At 38.8% G+C, this 23812-nt stretch overlaps 2 protein-coding genes across 4 annotated transcripts in view; both read right to left on the reverse strand.

Annotated features, from left to right (window-relative positions):
* Nucleotides 1-2058: 2058 nt before the first annotated feature.
* LOC141778399 (sialic acid-binding Ig-like lectin 5) lies at nt 2059-10591 on the reverse strand. Of its 3 annotated transcripts, none has more exons than XM_074652633.1 (10): nt 10510-10591; nt 9990-10099; nt 9047-9463; nt 8435-8755; nt 7986-8243; nt 6151-6435; nt 5908-6019; nt 4137-4206; nt 2452-3517; nt 2059-2391 (listed from the first exon to the last, which is right to left on the reverse strand). In XM_074652633.1, the coding sequence occupies exons 2-9, from the start codon at nt 10048-10050 to the stop codon at nt 3131-3133; spliced, it is 1911 nt and encodes a 636-aa protein (XP_074508734.1). In that variant the 5' UTR covers nt 10051-10099; nt 10510-10591; the 3' UTR covers nt 2059-2391; nt 2452-3130. The 3 variants fall into 3 exon arrangements, with proteins under 3 accessions (XP_074508734.1, XP_074508735.1, XP_074508736.1); XM_074652634.1 differs by having other exon boundaries at nt 9990-10079; nt 10510-10570; XM_074652635.1 differs by lacking the exon at nt 7986-8243.
* Nucleotides 10592-10952: 361 nt separating this feature from the next.
* LOC141778397 (myelin-associated glycoprotein-like) overlaps nt 10953-23812 on the reverse strand; it is a 34691-nt gene continuing 21831 nt past the window's right edge. The window contains exons 5-10 of the mRNA XM_074652626.1: nt 17312-17638; nt 15799-16083; nt 15432-15713; nt 15163-15274; nt 14984-15053; nt 10953-13323 (exon numbers count right to left, since the gene is read on the reverse strand). Of these exons, the coding sequence (XP_074508727.1) occupies nt 12922-13323; nt 14984-15053; nt 15163-15274; nt 15432-15713; nt 15799-16083; nt 17312-17638 (1478 nt within the window). The 3' untranslated portion in view covers nt 10953-12921. The remainder of the gene's footprint in view (nt 13324-14983; nt 15054-15162; nt 15275-15431; nt 15714-15798; nt 16084-17311; nt 17639-23812) is intronic.

Below are 23812 nucleotides of genomic sequence, written 5' to 3' on the forward strand. Positions count from 1 at the left end.
AAGTACTGTTACTCCTCTCGTCACACTGCCACAATTTCACGCAGTTCTAATCTCAAATCACAATATGCATCATATATATCCTTTAAGGAATTTGTACCTTCAACACTGAATAATGGAGGAAAAGGAAACAATTTTGTGTTTTTGTACCACTTTCATGATTGTGAGCTGATAACAAAACATTTAGAGAGAGGAAGTTAATGGCAGTTGCAAAACAATGAGAAAGAAAATCTTGAGAAACAACCAACCAATAGTATCTTTTCTTCATGCCGAGTTTGAAATGTGAATATTTGTTGGTTCAACAAGTTTTTTTTAATTTTCTTTGTACAATATAATGCAAGACAGTCATGTACCGTGAATGGTCAATATTACTGGCTAATATCTGCAGTGATGGTCAAAGCATATTCATGTGTGAATTTATTTTTTTGTCTTATGAATTCATTAAATACCTGCAGAATATCTGTGTTCCTCCATTTTAGCTTCAGCCTCTTGGAAAGTACTTCTGTATTTATATATAGTGCAACAATATAGACTCACTGTGTTTTCAGTCTCTGATAACTTTCTGTTCTCACATTGTGCTACTAGACTATAACTCTCGTAAGCTAATGAGCTGCAATTCTGTCAATATCTATTGCTACATACTGTCTATCTGCCTACTGAACACTGAACCTGTAGAAGAGAGAGTTCCATATAGTTGAGCACTTTGTCACGGAAAGCTCATAGTTTATACTTCATGTTACAAACTGTGCAAGAAACTTTGTGCTCACTCAAGCCTGGAGCACACTGCCTGCTTCATGCTCGCGTGACGGCAGCGTGGCTTGTTTTTTTATTTCGGCGTCCATGTTAACAGGTTAGAGTGGACACACTGCCCGCATGAGACGCAGACGCACGTCAGACGCGCGTCTATTTTATAGAATAGAAGGCTCGCCTATTTTACACGCGAGCCCCTCACGTCCCAGCAGCAACAGACAGTGAAGGTGATCTATTGACAGTATATGAACATCATACCAGCAAGATTACTACAGTTTCCATGTCTAGACATCTGTAGAATATGTCACAGACAGTGAAAGTGATCTAGTGACTGTATATTAACTTCATACCAGCAAGACTTTACTACAGTTTCGAGGTTTATCTGTAGAATATGTTAGGGAGATAAAAAAAAAAAGTAAAGTTAAGTAAACTTGTTTTTAAATCAACACTTCCTGCTTTCATTTCAAAATAAAAGCCCTCAGGCGTTTTTTCTATAGACAGAATCCCTTCATCAGTTAACACGAGGCTTTTATTCTGAAATATGAGCAGTCAGTGCTGTGGAAACACGCAGTCACTTTGGAATTGATAAAGTTTGGGGTTTAAATCAACACTTCCTGCTGTCATTTCGAAATAAAAGCCCTAAAGCGGGTTTTCTTTGCACAGAATTCCTTCATTTGTTAACACGAGGCTTTTATTCTGAAATATGTGCTGGACAGTGATGGAAAGCATCATAAATGAATACAGTATGGAGTTTTAATTGTGGATTATTACTATTATTTACTAATTACCACACGTTTCTGAACCTTTCTCTGTCTAAAATAAATATAAATTATATTTATCATGAAGTTAAATGGCCATTAAAAGGCAAACTCTATGCAGAAAGAAAGGGCTGACAGCAGCATCAGAAACACAGCTGACAGGTAGCAGACACGCTCCCGACAGGCAGCTAACTTGCATCTAGTGTGAACACCCTAGTGTGCATCACGCGGCCATGACGCGACGCTGCCGTCACGCGAGCCTGAAGCGGGCAGTGTGCTCCAGGCTTGAGAGTCAGTATAGTAATAGTAGTAGTATAGTGATATTGTGGTTTTAGCTGACATGTGTCGCCTCACTGTTTTGAGCGATGCTCGTTCATGTCTATGTAGAGCGAGCACAAGCACGAGCAACAGGACGCTGACTTTCATTGACTTAACGGCCACAGGTGTCGCTGTTAACAAGACATTTATGATTCTTACAAATAGTACCTTTAAAATGGGAAGTAATACATTACTTGTTAAATAAAAACAACAGCTGGTACTAATCTGGAGAGTATTTTTGAAATTTGAGGGGGGAAAAAAGTTATACAGTGTGTTTTATTGTTTAATTCTCTCAAAAGAATTGATGCAAATTCGCTTCACCAAAGTGGTGTACACAGAGTGACTCTCTGAAATGAAATTGAATGAACATACTCCTCTTCCGTTACAGGAATTAGCATTTATTTGTGCACAAAGCTGATCAGTAGCCAAAAGAACAGAGCCGAGGCAAACATAGGGACAGAGATCCAGCAGAGCCCTTGGGGTAAAGCCATACCACCACTAAGAGGTACGAGAAGTTGGAAAATTTCATATAAATAGGCTGCATTTATATACAACAAATGACAGGGAACTAATTAGGGTCAGTGTCTTGTTGGGTGTTGAACCGCCAACCCTGCAATTACTGGACGACCTCCTGAGCCACAGCTACACGTATAGTGGCTTTAAATAAAGGTTTAAAAACACTAGTGCACAAAAGTAGCTGCCATGCCCCCTCTGTGTGCACCAGTACCATAATGGCACAGTCAACTTTTTCATAAACATAGCAGAAACTTGTTTGGAACAAATTAGAGATAAAACAAGGACACACTAACATTTGAACAAATAAATGCTGTATTATATAATAAGCCCTAATTCAATCACAGTAATGACACATTATTTACATGCAATTTTAGCATTTCTTAAATAATAATAATAGCGTATTGTCTAATATATACTGTTCAGCGTCACTTGATGTGGGATCGACCATCTGAAGCTACCCTCGTTAACTGATCATTAACCGTTAACCGACAAGATTAGTATGTTTTATGCAGCGGTGCTGTGGTTTTAGTGGCTAACAAGCCGCCCAGCTGCAACGATAAGCCGATGCACAAACAGGTTGAATCCATCATTTATCACCAGCTGCAGTGTATGAGCAAAACAGACAACCGAGTCTCATCCCATCTCATCCCCTTTCCTCTGTTTAATGTAATGCTCCTCTTACTGTATGTATGTTATGCCACGTATGCTTACGTTGAATCACCTGTTGTGTTTTGTCTTCCTTCACCAATAAAAAAAATGGATCCTTAAGTGTCTCCGCCAAGCTACAGTCCTCAAACATCCCCCATTATTTCTTTCACATTGGAGTACACTGCCACATCCTCACCTCCCTCCTCCTCTGCAGACATACACTGTTTTGATTCCTTATCTTCCTCTATCATCACCTCCTCCTCCTCATTGCCCTCTAACATTTCACCGTCCTCTTCACCGTTGTCTTGTCGCTCCTTTGTTTCTTTGGTCTGTATTTCAGCATACTCTGTCTCCGGGGTCTCTAGCGTATCCTCTGCCCCTGTGGGACTCTTCCTTTTCAACAAGGAGAAGTCAATGTCGGAGTATTCTACCTCTCTTGGTTCCACGTCACCGTCGGGGACTGATTGCCCAGCAGCCTCAGCTCCTCCTTCATGGGTGCCATCATTTCCCACTGATTGACCAGCATCGATCTGTCAGGTACAATTCAGAAATGATATATCATGTGCCAGCTGTTACAAGCCAGACAACTGTATGTTAACGATGCATAAAATCTCTATATCAGTGACATTTAATATTTTCAGCCATCACTCAACACAAAAACAATAGTGACTCAAAACTCTGCAGGGTTTGTCCGCTTACTATAAATCCTTATATTCTCTACATTCACTGCCAACACATTTCCAATTCATTCCACAATCTACATTATTAAATGTATTTTTTCTCTGATCTTCCAGGCTGCAACTGCTTCCTACTCAATTCCATAAGGTTTGAAAATCAGCTTGAACAGACTTGAAACTTGACATATTGTTGGTAAACTGTTAAAATGATCATGCCAGCTTTTATTTAAGGTATAGTGAAGATTGCTGTTGTGCGATAATGCAGTGCAGTCTTCTCAAGTCAGTCTATATTTACAACTGCATTACAGTGCAACAATAAGAAAACTCTTCACAATGTTTAAGTTTCTGTAAGTTGAAATGAAACAAAAGAAAAACAAAGGCAGTGCATGTCTCATCACAACACTAATAGTTCAGCAAATATTGAATCAACATTTAACTAATATATAATAACCAGCTGTGTTAATATACGTACCAGTGGAACCGCTTGAATAGTCCCCATCTCCAGAGTCTCAGCCATATTTCCAGAGCCCTTCTGTTTATTTCTGGGGAGAAAATTAATTAAACAAGAATAAATATTAACGAATGACGAACAATTGACAAGCAAGGATTACTGAATAAAGTAATGAGGTTTTACAAAGGACCACACCTGTTATCTTGAATGTTTCAGCCCACAACTGGTGAACTTTACATTATTATAACCTGTAAATTATCAGGTAATCATGACTGCTAACCATTTCTTTAGAGTTTTGATAGTGTTCTTCCTACTGACCAGGCAATCATTTTAATTTTTTTTTAATTGCTTAAATATACACAAATTCAGGGAAATACCGGAAGTAAACAAGTCGCAATTACTGCGGTGGCGTCTCCCTACAATATGCGCACGTTTGAATGCAAGCTGTCCTAAGAAGTGCACAATTTGCTACTTTTTACATTTACTTTCTATGTTATGTTATATTTGACAACGATGTTTAGGAGTACAGGAAGGAACTGTGCAGTTTTCAGCCGTCTAACATTGGCCTAACATGGTGAAACGAGCAACGTCAGCTAAGTTCACACTGCTCACCTAGCGTAACTAAGGTTAGTGGGCTAAAGACACTGTTTAAGGGCTGCGGTGGTCCCACAGAATAAACTCAATCATCTAACTGTGGCGTTATTACAAAGGCAACCTAATGACCACAAACTAAACATCATTCGGTCGGCATCACAAACAGAACATGTAGCCTACGGTGGTGTCCAGCATTTAACTGGTGACTTTAAGCCGAATGTGTCGTGGTTGCTCGTAGTGACGGCAGCTGTGTCCTCGTAAAAGTTTCAATTTTATGTTAAATCAACTTTAAATACATACCCATCTGTGTTTATTCTGTGCGCTAAACATTTCTGTAAGTTACTATGAGCAACCCCGGACGCATTTGGCTGAGTCACCAGTTAATACTGTTGAATCACAATGACTTGCCACCGCAGTAATGGCTCAGCAGTGTCGCTTCACAGCAACAAGTTTCGATTTCAAACACCAACAAAGCCGACTGGCCTTTCTGTGTGGGGTTTTCATGTTCTCCCTGTGTCCTGTCATCACTCCAGTTTTCCCCCAACAGTCAAAAGGCTTTCAGATTTAATTGGAAACTCTGAATTATCCCTATGTGTCAATGCAGTGGTCTTACTATATTGGCCCTGTAAGACACAGAAGATGTGTCCCGTTGTTTCACCCACCATCTGCTAGGATATGCTACGAACCCTGAGCCCTGAACCGGAGCGGCAAGCAGTCTAGAAGCTGGCTAGATGACTTAATGAAACAACATGCCATTGCAATGCATTTATAATTTCAGATTGATTTGTGAAATCTGCATTGCTTTACCAGAAAACAATATTGTAACAATAAAACATAATCTTCACTGTGATAGACAGTTAAATCCAAGAAAGTTTCTAATAAAACAGATTATTTATACTACATTTATATATATAAATAAATTGATATATGCCTGCATATTGGAAGAAGACATTAAAAAATGTGGTGTACCTTGGAAAATGGTTAGAATTAATGTCAAGTATTCATGATTTTCTGTAAAATGGATAAAGTATGCCAAAACACTGGTGTGGTCCTTTATAACTGATCAATATACACAAATAATGCTTACATCTTTTGTAAAAAAAAAATAAATACAAATAAAGAAGAAACAAAATCAATGCATGATGTCAAAAAGAAAGTAGAAAGATGTCACAGTAAAGTTAAAACATAAAAAGTGTACCTGCGGCATTTTCTGGCCAAACAGAAGATGGTTGCTGAAAGAAGGATCCCAATGAAAAACGCAATGATGACTTGTGGCAGTTTAAAACTCAACAAAAAGTCCTTCAGTAGATCTGGAATGGAGAGGAACAAATTATGCACAGTTATGAACATTTTTGTTAAAAACATTTTTTTTAATAGGTCTTGAAAATGACATAAAGCAGTGGTTCAGAGGAGGTGAAGCATTTAAGTTGTCAATACTTACCCTCTTGTTTTATCTCCTTTCTTGTGATCGAGAGTTTTTTTTTTGCTTCCCCAATGTCATTACTGCTGACACACTCCACTGTGGTGTAGTTACGGTCATTTACAGATACAGTTAGGTTGATTGTGTGGTTTGACATATTGGTGCTGGTGATGACAGAGTACTCAGCGTGGTTCTTCAACAGCGGCCATTTGATGGTGGGTAAAGGAAACCCCTCACTGATGCACACACAGGTCAGGACCTCCGACTGAACCTCACATGCAGAACTACTTAGGATCCTTGGAAAAACTGCAAACATGAAAGAAGAATCTCAGCAACACAGCAAACATACAGTAACGCTGCGTCCTAACTGGATGCGAGCGTCCGACTATCGCGCCATACCACGTAGCACTCTACTCTACTTAATCTCTTGGTCCTTGCGTTTTAATGCACCCGATTTGTAGGCCTACTTTCTATCTTGAGCTAGATTAAAAAAAACACAAACGGGAGCGGATCAAAACGAGGCTTCGCACTGAAATACTGTAATAACGGCCACATTTCCCATAGTTTCCATAATTGTCACTTTTATGCGGAGTGTTTGTGTTTTAACCATTAGTGCTGTTACATTTCTTGACACCAGGTAGCTCGTAAAAAATGTTCACACCACGCAGATAACTGCTAGCGTCAATGCTTGTGCTCAAAGTTGTGATAATCAAGTTAATATCCTCATGTACATCCAGGACAATTGACCCGGTTTTCTTCCTGTCTTGGCGGCACTGACGGCTCATTTTATATAAACTAATCAGCCGCTCCTCGTACATGTTGTCGCTCTCAACGCGAGCAACAGACAAAAAAATAGAAAAAGAGCGTCCGACAAAAGTTCAGCTCAAAACGTCGCTTTGCGCCCCGCTGCATTGCGCGCTCGCGGCCAGTTAGGTCACTCCAATGGACAACAATGTAATGGTACGTGTCCACAGTTTTTTAACGCGAGGGCTTGCCTCGGTTCTCAGCATTGGATGCTTGGTGGGCTTCCACTAGACACAACACACTCGGCACCTGATTGGACGAACGCTTTCCCTCCATGGGCTGCTGCTCCCAGCTTTCAAACCGGAAAAAATGTGGCGGCCCCTTTTTTTTTTCTTTTGCTGAATCTGTCTTTATTCTGGACCTATAAGGCTTAGTTTAAAAGTGTCTCGGGAGTTTCGAGTGGCAGTGAGTCGCTTCCAACGCCCTGTGATTATCATAAAGTAGACAAGACCTCAACTTTATGCAAATGAGAAACGCCCGCCGTGACGCTCCGTCTCTCGAATCGCGCCGCCACGCTACCAGTTACTTCAGCATATGTAGTCAGAGTAGTGATCTGGTGTTCCGCAGTACAGATGTACTCTGCAGAATATTCTGCTGTCACATTAACGATGACAAGAGTGGCCGTTCCAGTGTCGTTCTGCAGGATTATTACATTTTGCAGGTTTTTGTTTGAAACACGTTTAGTCCATGTGATAACAGATGGAGGGAAACTTTCAACACTGCAGGTCAGATTTAGAGCATCACCCTCTTTAACAGTGGTCATTTAAAACAGTTGTGTCAAAAAACACACCTTGAACCCTTCAAAATGCCTCAAGTGTGAAAGGATTATGTTGGTCAGGAAAAAAATCTACAAACACAAGATATTTAACAGGGAGAATAAAAACTAACTAACCTAAAGTTTCACCTCAAGTTATGAAACATGTTTTAGTTAATCAGCATGCTTTTTAGGGAGACGTAGAAAAGGTTGTTCTCTGTTCCGAGTTTCAGTTACCTGATAATGAAGAACATAACTGCAAATCTTCTGTGTAAGAACAGTTGTACTGTGTACTTACATTTTACTGTTATGTTTACTTCTTTCGTCCGGTTGATGTCCAGATGTTTTGCTGTGCAGATGTACGGTCCAGAATGTTCTGCTGTCACATTAAGGATGACAAGTGTGGCTGATCCAGTGTCATTGTTCAGGTTTCTGTTCAAGCCGAGTTTAATCCAGGTGATGAGAGATGGAGGGAAACTGTCAACGCTGCAGGTCAGATTCAGAGTTTCACCGTCCTCCACACTTGTATTTCCAGTGATTTTAACTTGCTTCACATCTATAAGACAAAATGATTATATACAATGTTATAGCGCCATTAAATCACAACTTTCCTGCAACAACACTGTTGATGTTGTAAAATTAAACACAGCTCAGGAAACCATCAGAAATGACATGACAGCACATCTATTACCACACATTTTAGATAGTAAAAAGTAAAGGTGAGAATAAAGTACAGTATTTACTCACAGGTCACATTCAGAGTCATTGTCTCCTCTGTAGTGATGTTGTTGGTGAAGATGACCTTACAGGTGACCTCACTGCCGTGGTGCTCAGCTGAAAGGTTAAACATCAAAGTTGAGCTGTGTCTCTGTGTGACAGCAGTCAGGTTCTCGGTCTTGAGAGCTGTGATGTTTCCTGTGATGTGAGAGTCCTTCTCTCCTGCTCCTCTCCACGTCCAGGTGATGTTAGGTTCAGATCCAGAGCAGAGACCAGGAGCAGTGCAGGTCAGTGTGGTCTGCTGTCCCTCTGTCAGAGGAGGAATCATCACTGTGGGCTTCTGGATCAGATCTAATGGGAGAGCAGTCCATGAGTGGAATCAGGTGAGCAGCCTGAAGGTCACCACTCACTTCAATTTGTGCTAAAATAATCAGATACTCTGTTAAACATTTCAATGAGGCAGTAAGTAGGAGTTATATCAGGAGCTGCTGCAGTTCCTACTGGTTGCCCACAGAGGTCGACAAATGTCAAACATTACTTCATTCTCCATTAAGACTATAAATACAGGAAACACTGTTGGTGCAGTTCAGAGGAACAACAATGAACATCTTCACTGTATATATTTATTGTAGTTCTTCATACCTTTAACAGAGACGATTGTCCTTGGAGAGAATGTAAATCCACTGCCCTTCCCAGACAGGAGACCATTAACTCTGAACTGATATGATCCAGAGTCAGACTCAATGACGTCATTGATGATGATGCTGCAGTTTCCCTGACTCACGTCAGGCTCCAACAGTGAAACTCGTCCTTCAAACCCAGACTGAACCTTTTCGTCGTTGTTCTTGTTAGAGTGGAATATGATGTCTGAATCACCACATCTTTGTTTAGATGGTTCACATTTGAACCAAACTAAATGTTGGGGTGTAAAGTCGTAACTGGTGTTGAAAGAACACGGTATCACAACACAGAGTCCAGCCTCTGCTGTTATATTTCCTTCACTAAGGGTGATACAGTAGGATTCTTTTTGGCAGTGTTGTTTTCCTCCTGGAAAGGAACCTGTTAATGAAGAGAGGGAAAAGGAAGTTTAAAAAGAGAGAACACATATTTTGATGACACATTAAGTGATCATCGATAAAGAAAGTTTACTTTTAATGAAAGGTATGGGTTTATTTGACAAAAATGATTTTTCCAGCATCATTAGACTAGTATATGTTTGCTGATGTTGAGGCTGATATCAAATATTGTCTCAGCCAGTTATGTTGTCAAATTCTTCTGATTATAGATACAAAAAGTGTACTTTTATATATAAAAATAAAAATCTAATTTTGTTGTATGGAAAACCATACATCTGGTATATATTTAAATTGAAGGATTTCCCCGATAATGAATAGATGTTGTGGATCATCCTAGTTTTAACAAGCTACAAAATACTTAAACACAGTTATAATGAAAAATACTTAAGTGGAGCTTAAAAAGACAACATTTAAAAGAACATTTAAATTGACGTTATTAAATTAAATAACATTGAAAGTCTAATCAGCAGCTTCAAAGATAAATATTGGTATCATAATAAGATTCATACCTGGGTCAGCATTGCTGCCTTTCACAGTGAAGAGCAGAGTCGCCCAGATGAGAACAAACATCCTGATACGATGATGAAGACAGGCTCTTCCTCCACAGAACAAACGTTTCCTTTCAGAAGCACAAACATTTTAAACTTTAAAATGTTTCAGTTGAAGAAACTGTATCTGAAACACCTCCACGGTTCACAGCACAGATTTAAATACAGGATGTTCAATGTTCACCTTTTCTGTAATCACACTAACACATGTGGCAAACATCTTCTTCAGGGTTGTGAGAAACTCTTTGTAATATCTGTTCCAGAAAGCTGCTAAATAAATAAACTTAAATTATCTGTAGCAGCTTTAACTACAATCCCCCTAAGCTCAGACTTTCTGAATGAAATGCACACATATTTTACAAGTAAAGCGAGGAACTCTAAAAAGCATTTAATGACTTTAGTTAGGAAAGAATTACTTCTACGGTTTCCATTAACAATTTAAAAAGATATTAAAAAAATGAAGGTAAAAGTTGTGTCTTACCTCTTTTCGTCTTGTTCTCTTCTCTCCACAGTGATCTCTGCTGAGTGTCTCTGCTCTGAACTCTCTTCCTCTCGTCCTTTTGTACTTCTTACTTCTTCACGCTACAACAAGTTTCCAGGAAGTTTCTCTACATTCTGCTGGCCCTCCTTTGACTGCCACACTTAGAGCTAAAACCTCTAAAACTATATATATATATATATATAAATAAACACTGTAGATGAAGTTGATAATGTGCAACTTTAACACTGAGTAATGAAATGAAACAATCTTGATTTTTTTTTTAGATCGTCATGACTGTGAGGGGCTTAGAAACTTTGAGAAAGGGGAAGTACCATGATGCATAACACATTATGTGCACAGTGCGATGTGCATGCATGTGAATGGTCTGTATTACTGATTAATATCTACAGTGGCAGTTAAATAATGATGGTCAACGGTCCAGTATAGTCATTAGTTTAATCATTAGTTTATTCATGTACATTGTCATTGATAAAGTGCATGAAATACCTGCAGATAAAAAAAAATGTTTTAATTATAGTTCTTAATTTAAATGCAAGCAGCCTCTTGGAAAGAACCTCTATATTTGTAACAGTGTTTTTTTTATGATTTAAATGTTTATTGTGCAACATCTTTAAGTTCTGTTCTCAGAAAAGTCCCTGAAGTGGTTATTCGTTGAAACATTACTTTATATGGCATCACTGTGTTCTCTCTAATAACTTCCTGTTGAAACTTTAACGTGCTAGATCAGAACTATATTTAGCCATGAACTACCTACAGTTTTGTCCTTATTGGTTACAGTATGCCTGCATATTGATCAATCACTACAGAACCTGTCAATATTGCAGAATGTACAAGAAGTAAGAAAGGCTTTGTTGTAACTGAAAACAATGATTTCATTCCAAACATAAACAAGTGTTTGTTTTCTGTTTAAAAGAAGTTGATTCCTGTAACACATTAAAAAAGGAAGTGATCTGTGACTCTTAAAACACTAGCAGGGCTGTAGAGACAAATTAGGCCAATCATCTTATCAGTTTGAAAAAAACAGATCAAATAAAAAGATGAATAGCGGCGTGCTGATCTGAAATTTGTAATTCAACAATTCTTTATATTTTATATGAAAATGGATGCATAAATTCACACAAATTTAAAGTAGAGCTTCCTGTTTGTCTTAAAATAATACTAACACGCATACTGTATGTCACGTACATCAACATTTCTGTAATTGTTGTTCCTGTCCACACTGACCCTGAAGAGATCCCATCCTAAGGTAATTCCACTGTAAGAGATGAGGACAGAATCTACAGTCCTCATTCTGTGAAAACAAGCATCCTAAAGAAGCTTCAGCAGTCGGAGTTAGACAGATCCACTAATTGTCTACAAAATATCGTCTTTTTGTAGTAGGAAATTTGTTGTGTCACTATCCCTCCATCGCAAATCAGCAAGAAAACATGTCCATTGAAACAATGAGGGAATTTTATACAACATGTACTTTAGGAGAAAAGCACATGCTTATCCTAGTTAAATAAAATATATTAAACAAAGGTACACTTTGTCTCTCAGAGCAGAGAGGACGGAGGTGTTTGCCCTTTTACACGCCACAGCAGTAACAGCTTGTTCTCATTCCCAAGGCGTCAAATACCGACGCTTCGTCACTGTTGTCGGCGTTCGACACCACTGCACAAGGCTCACTTTTGTCGTGGTAGGAGACGCACTGGGCTTTCCATTAATTATAATGTAAACCCATCCACGGCAACAGTAAACGAACAGGGAAAGTGCTGTGGTGATGTATTATAAAGAGCGGGAGAGACACACAGGGCGGACGGAGGGGAGGTGGATGTGTCCAACAAACGAAGAGCTTTCATCTAAGAGACCGCTGTTTGTGTCCCGTTTGTTACGTTTCACTTTCACTTAGCGGATTGTTCGTGTCCTATGTTCACAACGTAAAGCCACATTTGTACTGTGAAAACGTAGTCATTTTAAGCCCGACCATGTTTTTTCCAGTTGTTTTGTTGCCTAATCCTAAGGAAGTGTTTTTGTTTAATTCACAATATTAAGTATGTTTACTGCGACCGAAAAGCGACGCCGAGGGGTCATTAAGCACATGTGACAAAGTGTCCGTATATGACGAGTTGAGATGAGAACGTGTTGGCACTAATGGCGGGAAAAAAAACCATTGAAGCACAATACATCTTGAATAAAGTCATTCTGTCCAACTTCCAGTCCACCCTTAGTTGAATGAATGCATCTGGATAGCCCCTAACATGTAGAGGTGTGAAGTGTCTCAGTCACTTCCGTTTACCTCAGGCTCAATGCGGTGGTTCAGTCACCGGATTAACAGTCCATCATCTGTCCATCACAACTTATTAGAGCAAAGAAACTTTATCCTCAAGCAACTCCACAACGCAACAGTCCTCAAATCTCACCCATAATATCGTTCACATTGGAGTACACTTCTTCGTCCTCCCCTTCCTCCTCTTCAGGAACACAATGTTGTGTCTCCTCATCCTCCCTGACCATCGCCTCCTCCTCTTTGCCCTCCAACACATCACCTTCCTCCCCGTCATTGCCTTCTCTTTCCTCTTTTACTTCTTTCTTAATCTCTGCGTACTCCGTCTCTGTGGTCTCGTGTGTCTTTGCTGCCTTCCTGGGGCTCTTTCTTTTCAACACGGAGAAATCAATGCTGGCGTACTCCACATCTTTTGGTCCACCGTTGAGGTCAGTGGTCGCTCGCTCTGCCGCCTCAGCTCCTCCTTCTAGCTCAGCAGTCTCTTGGTAGTAGGTCTGATCATCTTCGGCTTCTTGACCAGCCTCTATCTGTCAAGTACACCATAAATTATACGACTCATTCTGCAGCTACTACATGCATCAAAATTGTGTACAATATACATGAAATATCTATCTGGTATATTTACATTACTGCCAACCATTTATTTTTCAAGTCATACCATAATCTTTTACACTTTTTAATGTTCTGGTATTTATTTCTGTAATGTTAAAAAAAAAAAAAAAAACTTTAAGCAAGACTTGAAACTTGAAGATACTATAATCCATCAAAATGTGTGTACGCATTTATCATAGTAAGATTACTATTAATCAGATTAGTCTGTACATACTACATATATTTTAATTAACCTCTTAAAAATCTGATGGGCCGCTGTCGGGCTATTCAATCTTCCAGAGGTTGTAGCGGGCTCAGTTTTAAAGCTACAGTGAAGGTAAGTGGCATATCATATCATATCATCATGTGAAACTAGGAAACCTAAGGAATCCATTGGTACCACCGATGTCATACTAGCTTGTCGCGAAGGAGGATAAATAATACTCAAAAGTTACGCTTAATTTTGGCGAGAAAAACTGGCATTGCCTTTTTCAAAGGGGTCCCTTGACCTCTGACCTCAAGATATGTGAATAGGTTAAAAGGGACTGTTTGTAACTTGTTACGCGTATAAATCATTGCGGGTCGATGTCCCATGCGCGTTCGCGAGTGGCTACACTGTTCAGACTCAGACTCCAACACAAACTACACAGAAGCACCAAAACCGTAAAGTTGTATCTAGTGAAGCCCGTCTGTTAAACAGTGTTTAGCTGTGTAGCTTTGGTCTCCAGGACCGGAGTCTCTGCTGTACTCTGCTCCTCTGCCTGCTTGCTTTCACTCACACATCGCGCTCGTTCTCGCTCTTTCGCTCCACTCTCACGTGCATGCTGCTCACTCCACACTGCAGAAGAGTTAGTTTAGCTCTGAGAATATCTAGTGAATGTACAGTGGACGTTTGTGCAGAAATAACTGCTGCAGCTCCTCCAGACCAACAGAGGTTTCCCGTGTCTTGTGAAGTGACGGGGCTCCGCAGAGAGAAACGTTATCGTCTCCGACCAAAACTCCGGTGTCTCCCGTGTTCCCTCCGGCCGCGGACGGGAGGCTGAGGCGGGAAAAGCCAACACTAGGATCAGCATTGATTCATGGAGAGACCTTCGTGTGGTCAGCTAACATTACTGCCAAGCAGCTGAAATATAGAGTGATATTGTGGTTTTAGCTGACGTGTGTCGCCTCACTGTTTTGAGCGATGCTCGTTCATGTCTATGTAGAGCGAGCACAAGCGTCAGCAACAGGACACTGACTTTTGTTAACTTAACGGCCACAGGTGTCGCTGTTAACAAGACATTTCTGATTCTTACAAACAGTCCCTTTAAAAAAATGGAGCACAGTGCTCATTCATAAGTTGTGCTTGCTTGAGTTGACTGGTCATGACTGCTTCATGCTCCATCATCAGTGGTTCCTTATTAGCTGCCTATCTATCTATGAGCTGACTAATAACATCCAATCACATTCATGCTATTTGCTATTCATGGTCAAATCCTTGAATAAGTGTATATGACTGAAATGTTAAAACAATGAAAGCCACATTAATACATCTAAAATACTAATGTTTTAACTAATATACTGTATATAGAATATTAGCTGAATGAATATAAATACCAGTGGATCCTCTTGACTGGTCACCATCTCCAGAGTCTTATCCAGATGTCCAGAACTCTTCTGTTTTTTTCTGAAAGAAAAAGAAAAAATATTTTAAAAAAACAACCAAACATTTAAATGTATGTATGAAGAATATCCACAAACAAACCTGCAATTAATTATTGGATTTAATGGTGTACCTGTGGCAGTTTTTCACCAAACAGCAAAGGACTGCTGAAAGAAGTAACCCAATCAAAAAGGCAATGATGACTTCCAGCCGTGAAACCATTTTTAATACTTGTTTGGATTGATCTGCAATCAAGAGGAACAAAAGAAAAAAATGTCTGTTCATGTTTTTCTGAACGCTAATAATAAATGCAATAGTTTATTTCCTTTAGACAGCTCGCCCAATGGTTGTCCAAATAAGGTCACAGTGGTCTACTGAAGTGTTTTAGTTGAGAACACGTACCCTCTTCTTCTGGCGTGTTTATTCGGATGGTGAGGTTTTCTTTTGCTTCCCCATTTTCATTGCTGCTGACACACTCGACAGAAGTGTTGCCTTGGTCTTTTACAGTTAGGGTGGCGGTGCTGTTGACTGTGTGGTTGGAAACAGTGGTGGTGACAGAGTACTCAGCGTGGTTCTCCAACAGCGGCCATTTGATGGTGGGTAAAGGAAACCCCTCACTGATGCACACACAGGTCAGGACATCCGACAGAAGCACACATCCAGAGTTTAAGATCTTTGAAAGCCCTGTAAACACACAAAGCAGAATCACAACAGAGTGCTGATAGTGTGAAATATGAACATGAACTTCCTTTTAGTACAATCTACTTACAAGTCACTGTTACATCAGCATATGTAGTCACAGTCTTGTCCAGGTGTTTTGCTGTACAGATGTACCGTCCAGAATCTTCTGCCGTCACATTAGGGATGACAAGTGTGTTGGATGCGGTGTCGTTCTGCAGGTCAGCATCAGGTCCGTTGTGTAGGTTTATGTTGGAGCCAAGTATAGTCCATGTGATATGAGACGGAGGAGGAACACTGTCAACACTGCAGGTTAAATTCAGAGCATCTCCCTTCCTAACAGTTGTATCACCAGTGATTACAGGTGTCTCTAAATCTGTGGAGCAAATTGTAAACAAAATATTTTAAGTTAAGATACGACAAAGAGGTCAGAAACAGATACAAGATATTTAGTGATGCATTCACACAATAACTGCCTCTATGTGTTCTTTCTTATAATCGTACCACTGGAGGGCGCCAACGTCTAAAGTGTTTTCAGACTCTACACACAGTGGCTTTAACCGACAACACAAGTTTTTATTATTCTAAACATTTGGCTCCAGTGAGGCTGAGAACCATCTGGAAGCCTTCGTCTTGCCTTCACAGGTCAGAGGACTTTTTTAAAACCATATTTCAATTAGAAACTACAGCAAAGACAGTACATTTCTTCTGCAGTCAAAAATGTTATTAAAAATGCAAATTGAGATGGAAGTTATTCAGCTAGGGCTGTTAATCAATTAACATATTTAATCGCATGATTGTCCATAGTTAATTGCACATTTTTTATCTGATCAAAATGTACCTTAAAGGGAGATTTGTCAAGTATTTAATACTCTTATCAACATGGGAGTGGGCAAATATGCTGCTTTTTGCAAAAATAAGTATATATTTATTATTGGAAATCAATTAACAACACAAAACAATGACAGATATTGTCCAGAAACCCTCACAGGTACTGCATTTAGTATAAAACAATATGCTCAAATCATAACATGGCAAACTGCAGCCCAACAGGCAACAACAGCTGTCAGTGTGTCAGTGTGCTGACTTGACTATGACTTGCCCCAAACTGCATGTGATTATCATAAAGTGGGCATGTCTGTAAAGGGGAGACTCGTGGGTACCCATAGAACCCATTTACATTCACATATCTGGAGGTCAGAGGTCAAGGGACCTTTGGAAATGGCTATGGCATTTTTTCCTCGCCAAAATTACGTTTGGAGCATTATTCAGTCATCTAGTCTGACATGGTTGGTACCAATGGATTCATTAGGTTTTCTAGTTACATAAGATACCAGCATCTCTCTATAGCTTTAAAACTGAACCTGCTACAACCTCCGAAATATCGATTGCGTTAATGTATTAAAGAAATTAGTGGCGTTAAAACAAATATGCGTTAACCTATTATCGCGTTTACTTTGACAGCCCCATATTCAGGATTAATTTGGAAGGCTTATCAAAGCTGTTCTCTGCTCTAAACTCATAATTTCAGTTACCTGATTAGAAGAAAGAGCAAAATACAACAAGACATTTTTTTTCTTAGAACAGTTGTACAATGTACTTACATACAACTGTTACATCAACGTTTTCCACCAGGGTGTTATTCAGATGTTTTACTCTGCAGATGTACTGTCCAGAATATTCTCTGGTCACGTTAGGGATGAGAAAAGTGCCCATTGCACTTTCTTCCTGTGGGAAGGTCTCAGTGTTGTTCTGCAGACCAGTTGAAGTTTCGATCTGCAGATTCGGTTCGGTTCCATTTTGCATGTTTTTGTCAGAAGATTTAATCCAGGTGATGAGAGATGGAGGGAAACTGTCAACACTGCAGGTCAGATTCAGAGTCTCACCCTCCTTCACACTTGTATTTCCAGTGATTTTAACTTGCTTCACATCTATAAGAGAAAAAATTATTATAAACAATGTTATAGCGCCACTACATTCCCAAATGTCCTGCAAAAACACTGTTGATGTGCTAAAATCCAACAGAGCTAAAAAAACAACAACATTAGAAATGACACAAGAACACATCTCTTAACATTTTAGATAGTAAAAAATAAAGGTGAGAATAAAGTAGAGTATTTACTCACAGGTCACATTCAGAGTCACTGTCTCCTCTGTAGTGATGTTGTTGGTGAAGGTGACCTTACAGGTGACCTCACTGCCGTGGTGCTCAGCTGAAGGGTTAAACATCAAAGTTGAGCTGTGTCTCTGAGTGACAGCAGTCAGATACTCGGTCTTGAGAGCTGTGATGTTTCCTGTGATGTGAGAGTCCTTCTCTCCTGCTCCTCTCCACGTCCAGGTGATTTTAGGTTCAGATCCAGAGCAGAGACCAGGAGCAGTGCAGGTCATTGTGGTCTGCTGTCCCTCTGTCAGAGGAGGAATCATCACTGTGGGCTTCTGGATCAGATCTAATAGGAGAGCAGTCCATGAGTGGAATCAGGTGAGCAGCCTGAAGGTCACCATTCACTTCAATTTAGGCTAAAACAATCAGATACTCTGTTAAACATTTCAATGAAGCAGTAAGTAGGAGTTATATCAGGAGCTGCTGCAGTTCCTACTGGTTGCCCACAGAGGTCGACAAATGTCAAACATTACTTCATTCTCCATTAAGACTATAAATACAGGAAACACTGTTGGTGCAGTTCAGAGGAACAACAATGAACATCTTCACTGTATATATTTACTGTAGCTCTTCATACCTTTGACAGAGACGATTGTCCTTGGAGAGTATGTAAATCCACTCTCCTCATCTCCACTGCCCCTCCGATACAGGAGACCATTAACTCTGAGCTGATATGATCCAGAGTCAGACTCAATGACGTCATTGATGATGATGCTGCAGTTCCTCTGACTCACGTCAGGCTCCAACAGTGAAACTCGTCCTTTGAACCCAGACTGAACCTTTCTGCTGTTCTTGTGGAATATGATGTCTAAATCAACACAACTTTGTTTAGATGGTTCACATTTGTACCAAACTATATTTTTGGGTATAAAGCCGTAACTGGTGGTGAAAGAACACGGTATCACAACACAGAGTCCAACCTCTGCTGTTATTTCTCCTTCACTAAGACTGATACAGAAATCATTTCTACAGTCTTCTCTCCAAATTGATGCACCTGTTAATGGAAACAGCAAAAGAAAAAACAGGGAGAAGATATTTCAATTTTGACAATACACCATGATATTTAATAAATGATGAAGAGGGGATATTACTATGCTTGATTTTTAAGCAGCGTTGAGCAGACAACAAAACAGAATTTCAGCATCTGTATTTCTTTATCCATAATATATTTGACAAACAAAATAGCCATTTAAAAACTATCTATCTCAGTTAGTTAATAGATGCTGTGAGGAATACTACTAATGAGCTGGTCAAAAAACTAATTAACTATTTATAAAGGTAAATTATCTATTTTCTTCATATCTTTAATGTTGGCATTATAACAAGATTATAATAAAGATGCATACCTGTGTCAGCAGCGCCGCCTCTCACAGAGAAAAGCAGAGTCGCCCAGATGAGAACAAACATCCTGACTGGATGATTGAGACAGTCAGTGTCTCCCTCCCCAGGACAAACTTTACACTGAAAGTGCAGTAAACATAAGAGGAACTGAACCAAAGGAAGCGCCACAGTTCACAGATCGTAATACAGGATGTTGCACGTTTAGTTATTCCATCGTTGCGTTATTAACATACGTTACCCAGTGGTGTAACTACTCTGAGATTTGATTAAATTAAGCACTTTGTGACTATCTGTTTTCGAAAGATCCTACGTTTCTACAATCATTATTGCAGCTTTGGGCCCCTGAATCATTTACTGAATACACCACCAACTGTGATAAATACTGATTATTTCTCCCCTCCCCAAGCACTCTTTCTCTAGCACAGTCCACTTTTACTTTACCAGCAAATCCAGGAATGTCGAACAGTAATTTTATGATATTAGTTAGTAAAGAATTAATCAGTTCAACAAGTTTATATTTTAAACAGAAAACATAAATGTTGTATTTTACCTCTTCTTGTCTCGCTGTCTTCTCTCCTCGGTGATCTCCGCTGAGTGTTTCTGCTCTGAACTGACTCTTCCTCTCCTCACTTTTTCTATTTATTCCCTTTTTGTGCAACAACACGGTTTCAGGAAGTTTCCCCACACACTGCTAAGCAACATTTCTGCTCTCCTGACAGACTTTTATACACTTATATAATCTCATAATATCACAATATGTGTATCATATACTGTATCTAGTGACAAATGTGAACCTTTAACATTGAATGATGAAAAGTATTTTTTGTTTGCCTGTTTTTTTAGATCATCTCCATAACTGTGAAGTAATGTGAAAGTTTTTGAAAAGGGAAGTACTGTAAATATGCGATTCTTTTTTCTTTTTTTAATCCAAAGAAATCGTGTTATCTTGAGAAACCAACAAACCAGTACAATCACTGAACACTCCTCCGCAGGTGTTTTTTATGACTCCTTTTTTGAAATGTTAATATTCAATAACTGTTTGTTATATATAGCTTCTTAAATCACCCCAACAATGCACAACACATGCCACATACAGCTTACTAGCAAATATCTGCAGCGAAATGCATTTAAAAAGACAACTTGTGACAGATTAATTGCATTTAAGTACCAAAATATTCAAATGGAAAGTATCTGCTTACAGCATTTCCCCATTAAAACTGCATGCAACCTTTTAGGAAGCACTTTCTGCAATCGTGTGTTTTTTTTAGTTTATATTGTGCAACATTCGTACTGTTGTCATCACAGTCACTGTAGTGTTTATTCATTTAAACATTACCTTATAGGGCACCACTGTGTTCTCCGTATCTCTGATAACTCCCTGTTTGCACTTCAAGGTACTAGATTAAAACTATTTTTAGCAAAGAACTGGCTACAATTTTGTCAGTAATGTACATTTCCATCCCTTTAATTAAATAAATTCAACAATATAATCATGCAATTTTCAACAATGTGTTGTTCTGGATGACTCATCTAATGTGTTATTGTCCTACTTCAGTCACTGTGGGTGTATGTGTGTTAATGTCTCAGGCAGCCTAACAGTATTTTGTAGTAACGTAGAAGTGACACAAGATGACAGTAGCCACATTTCAAGTACAGTATCAGAAATGTGCAAGTCACTGAATTTTCCACAACAAAATCCTGCTACTCTTTTCACAATAAAAGCATTGTATGAAGGGGTTCTGTACAATAAAATGCTAAAAAGCTTTTTTAATTTGAAATGAATACAGGAAGTATTGAGATTGTAATAACAGCAAAATACAGGAACAAAAATGTATCAGGGCAAACCGGAGCAGATCAGTAAAGCAGGAAGCTTCATACTGAAATATGACCAAATATACAATCAGACGAGTAAATTAGAAATGACGGCCTATCTCTATTAAAAGCCTGATTCAAATAAAGGCATCTTCAGCAAATGGCAAAACGCTACTCAAAAATCAACAAAGCTGAAAAAATAAAAGGTAAAGATAAATCATGTACACAAGTATGTGGAAAAAATAGGTGTAAAGATGCATATAAGCACCAATTAACATTCAATAAAATAGAAATATAATAAAAGTCGTAATATTATGAGAAAAAAAGTCGTAATATTACGAGAGTAAAGTCAAGTAACTGAGTACATCTACTAAAGTACTGTATTTAAACACATCAGTACTACTGGAGTATTTCCATTTTAAACACCTTCTTCACTACATTGCAGAGGAAAACATTGTACTTTTTAGTCCACTTCATATATTTGATTACTAACATGTACTTAGTTACTTTGCTGAAAAGATTTCAGACATCAAATTAATTGTTATACATACACAAATCTACGTATAACATATAAAGTAGCGTTAGCTAGTACACATTAGCTCCACTAGCGTACAACAGCAACATGTTTTAGACAACTAAGGTTAGATACTTTAAAGGTCCCATATTATAAAAAAGTGAGATATTCATGTTTTTTTATTATAAAGCAGACTTAAGTCCTGTATAAATACTGTGAAAGTATCGAAACGCTCAATCCACAGGGAAATACACACAGCCCGTATTCAGAAACTCTGCATTTGGAACAAGCTGTCAGGATTTTCTGTCCATTTGTGATGTCACAAATATACAATATTTAGACCCTTTACACAGATTTAAACGTAAACATTCTAAATGTGTCCCAGTTTATTCCTCTTTGCAGTGGATGTGAATGACATCAGCTGACAGGAAGTACACATGGACCCAAGCTGTTGCCTAGCAACGAAATTCTGTTGCAATTCCGTCAAAATGCCCTAAAACGGAGCGTTTCAGACAGAGGGTAAATACAGGCTTATTCAGGCCGACAGTATGATCAAAATAAAGGACTTTTTGAACATTACAGCATGTAAACATGTTCTAGTAGAAACACAAAATACAAGTATGAACCTGAAAATGAGCACGATATGGGACCTTTAACGGAAAACAGGGATCTAGATTTTCACAATGCACCATGATATTTGATGGAGAAAGGCTTTGACTATAAAACTATAAACTATGACTGCTTTTGTTTTATATAACTGCTGCTGTTGTCAGCAGCGTTGACCAGACAACTCAACAGAATTTAAGCATTTAACATATTTCTTTATCCAAAATATCTTTGGTAAACAAAATAGTCATTTGAAGAACTATTCATCCAGAGTTCCCAAGTAAGTCAATACATGCTGTGAGGAATGCTGCTAATGAACTGGTAAATTCAGGGTGGAAAAAACGTAATAATGTAAATTGGAAGCTCCTCAGAAAGGATATTTATCATGGCCAAATATTGATGACTGTTTTGTTAATGATTATCTTTAATGTTGGCATCATGACAAGATGCATTGCTGCCTCTCACAGAGAAAAGAGATGAGAACAAACATCCTGATTGGATGCTTGAGACAGTCAGTGTCTCCCTCCACAGGACAAACTTTACACTGAAAGTGCAGTAAACAGGCAGGAAGTTGATGAAATTAAAACAAAGGAAGCTCCACAGTTGACATAACAGCTCTTAATACAGGACGTTGCACGTTCAGTAATTCCATAGTTGCTTAACTAAATTGGTTAACTCATCACCCAGGGCGCAGCTACTGTTATGCTTTTATTGTGAAGCAGTTTGGGAAGTCTTTTTTTTTATTGTTTCCCTTTTTTTCGAGGTTGTTTTCATATATGCAATTTACAGTTCGTAATTACATGAGTTTATAAATATATTTTTTAAGTAGTTGAGCTTAGAGACGAACACAATAAGTTCACTAGAGAAAACAACCTCAGCATTCAAAATTGAAATAAAATTAAGAAAAAAAATAATAATAATAATAAAAAGAAATGTGAAAAAATAATATTAATACAAAGCGAAGAAAGTAATAAAAACAATAATAAAATAAACTAATAACTTAATATAAAAAAGGGGGGGGGGGGGGGGGGAGGAGGGCTACTGTTATACTTTTATTGTGAAGCAGTTTGTGAAATCTGTTCTAGAAATATACAAAGATTAACATAACACCAGCTCTGAAAAAATAAATATCTATAATAGGGCTGTCCAAGTTAACACAATAATAACGAGGTAACGCAAATTTGTTTTAACGCCACTAATTTCTTTAACACAATCGATATTTCAGAGGTTGTAGTGGGCTCAGTTTTAAAGCTGTAGTTAGATGCTGGTATCATATAAAACAAAAAAAAAACTGATAAACCATCGGTAACAACCATGTCATACTAGCTTGTCACAAAGGAGGCTAAATAACGCTCCAAACTTATGCTAAATTTTGGCGAGGAAAAACTGGTATGGCCAGTTTCAAAGGGGTCCCTTGACCTCTGACCTCAAGATACGTGAATGTAAATGGGTTCTATGTGTACCCACGAGTCTCCCCTTTACAGACATGCCCACTTTATGATAATCACATGCAGTTTGGGGCAAGTCGTAGTCAAGTCATCACACTGACACACTGACAGCTGTTGATGCCTGTTGGGCTGCAGCTTCTGGACGATATCTGTCATTGCTTTGTGTCGTTAATTTGTTTGCATAAAGCAAGCATATTTGTCACACACCGATGGCACAGCCTTC

The sequence above is a fragment of the Sebastes fasciatus genome, chromosome 12 (assembly GCF_043250625.1).
Source record: "Sebastes fasciatus isolate fSebFas1 chromosome 12, fSebFas1.pri, whole genome shotgun sequence".
Lineage (NCBI taxonomy): Eukaryota > Metazoa > Chordata > Actinopteri > Perciformes > Sebastidae > Sebastes > Sebastes fasciatus.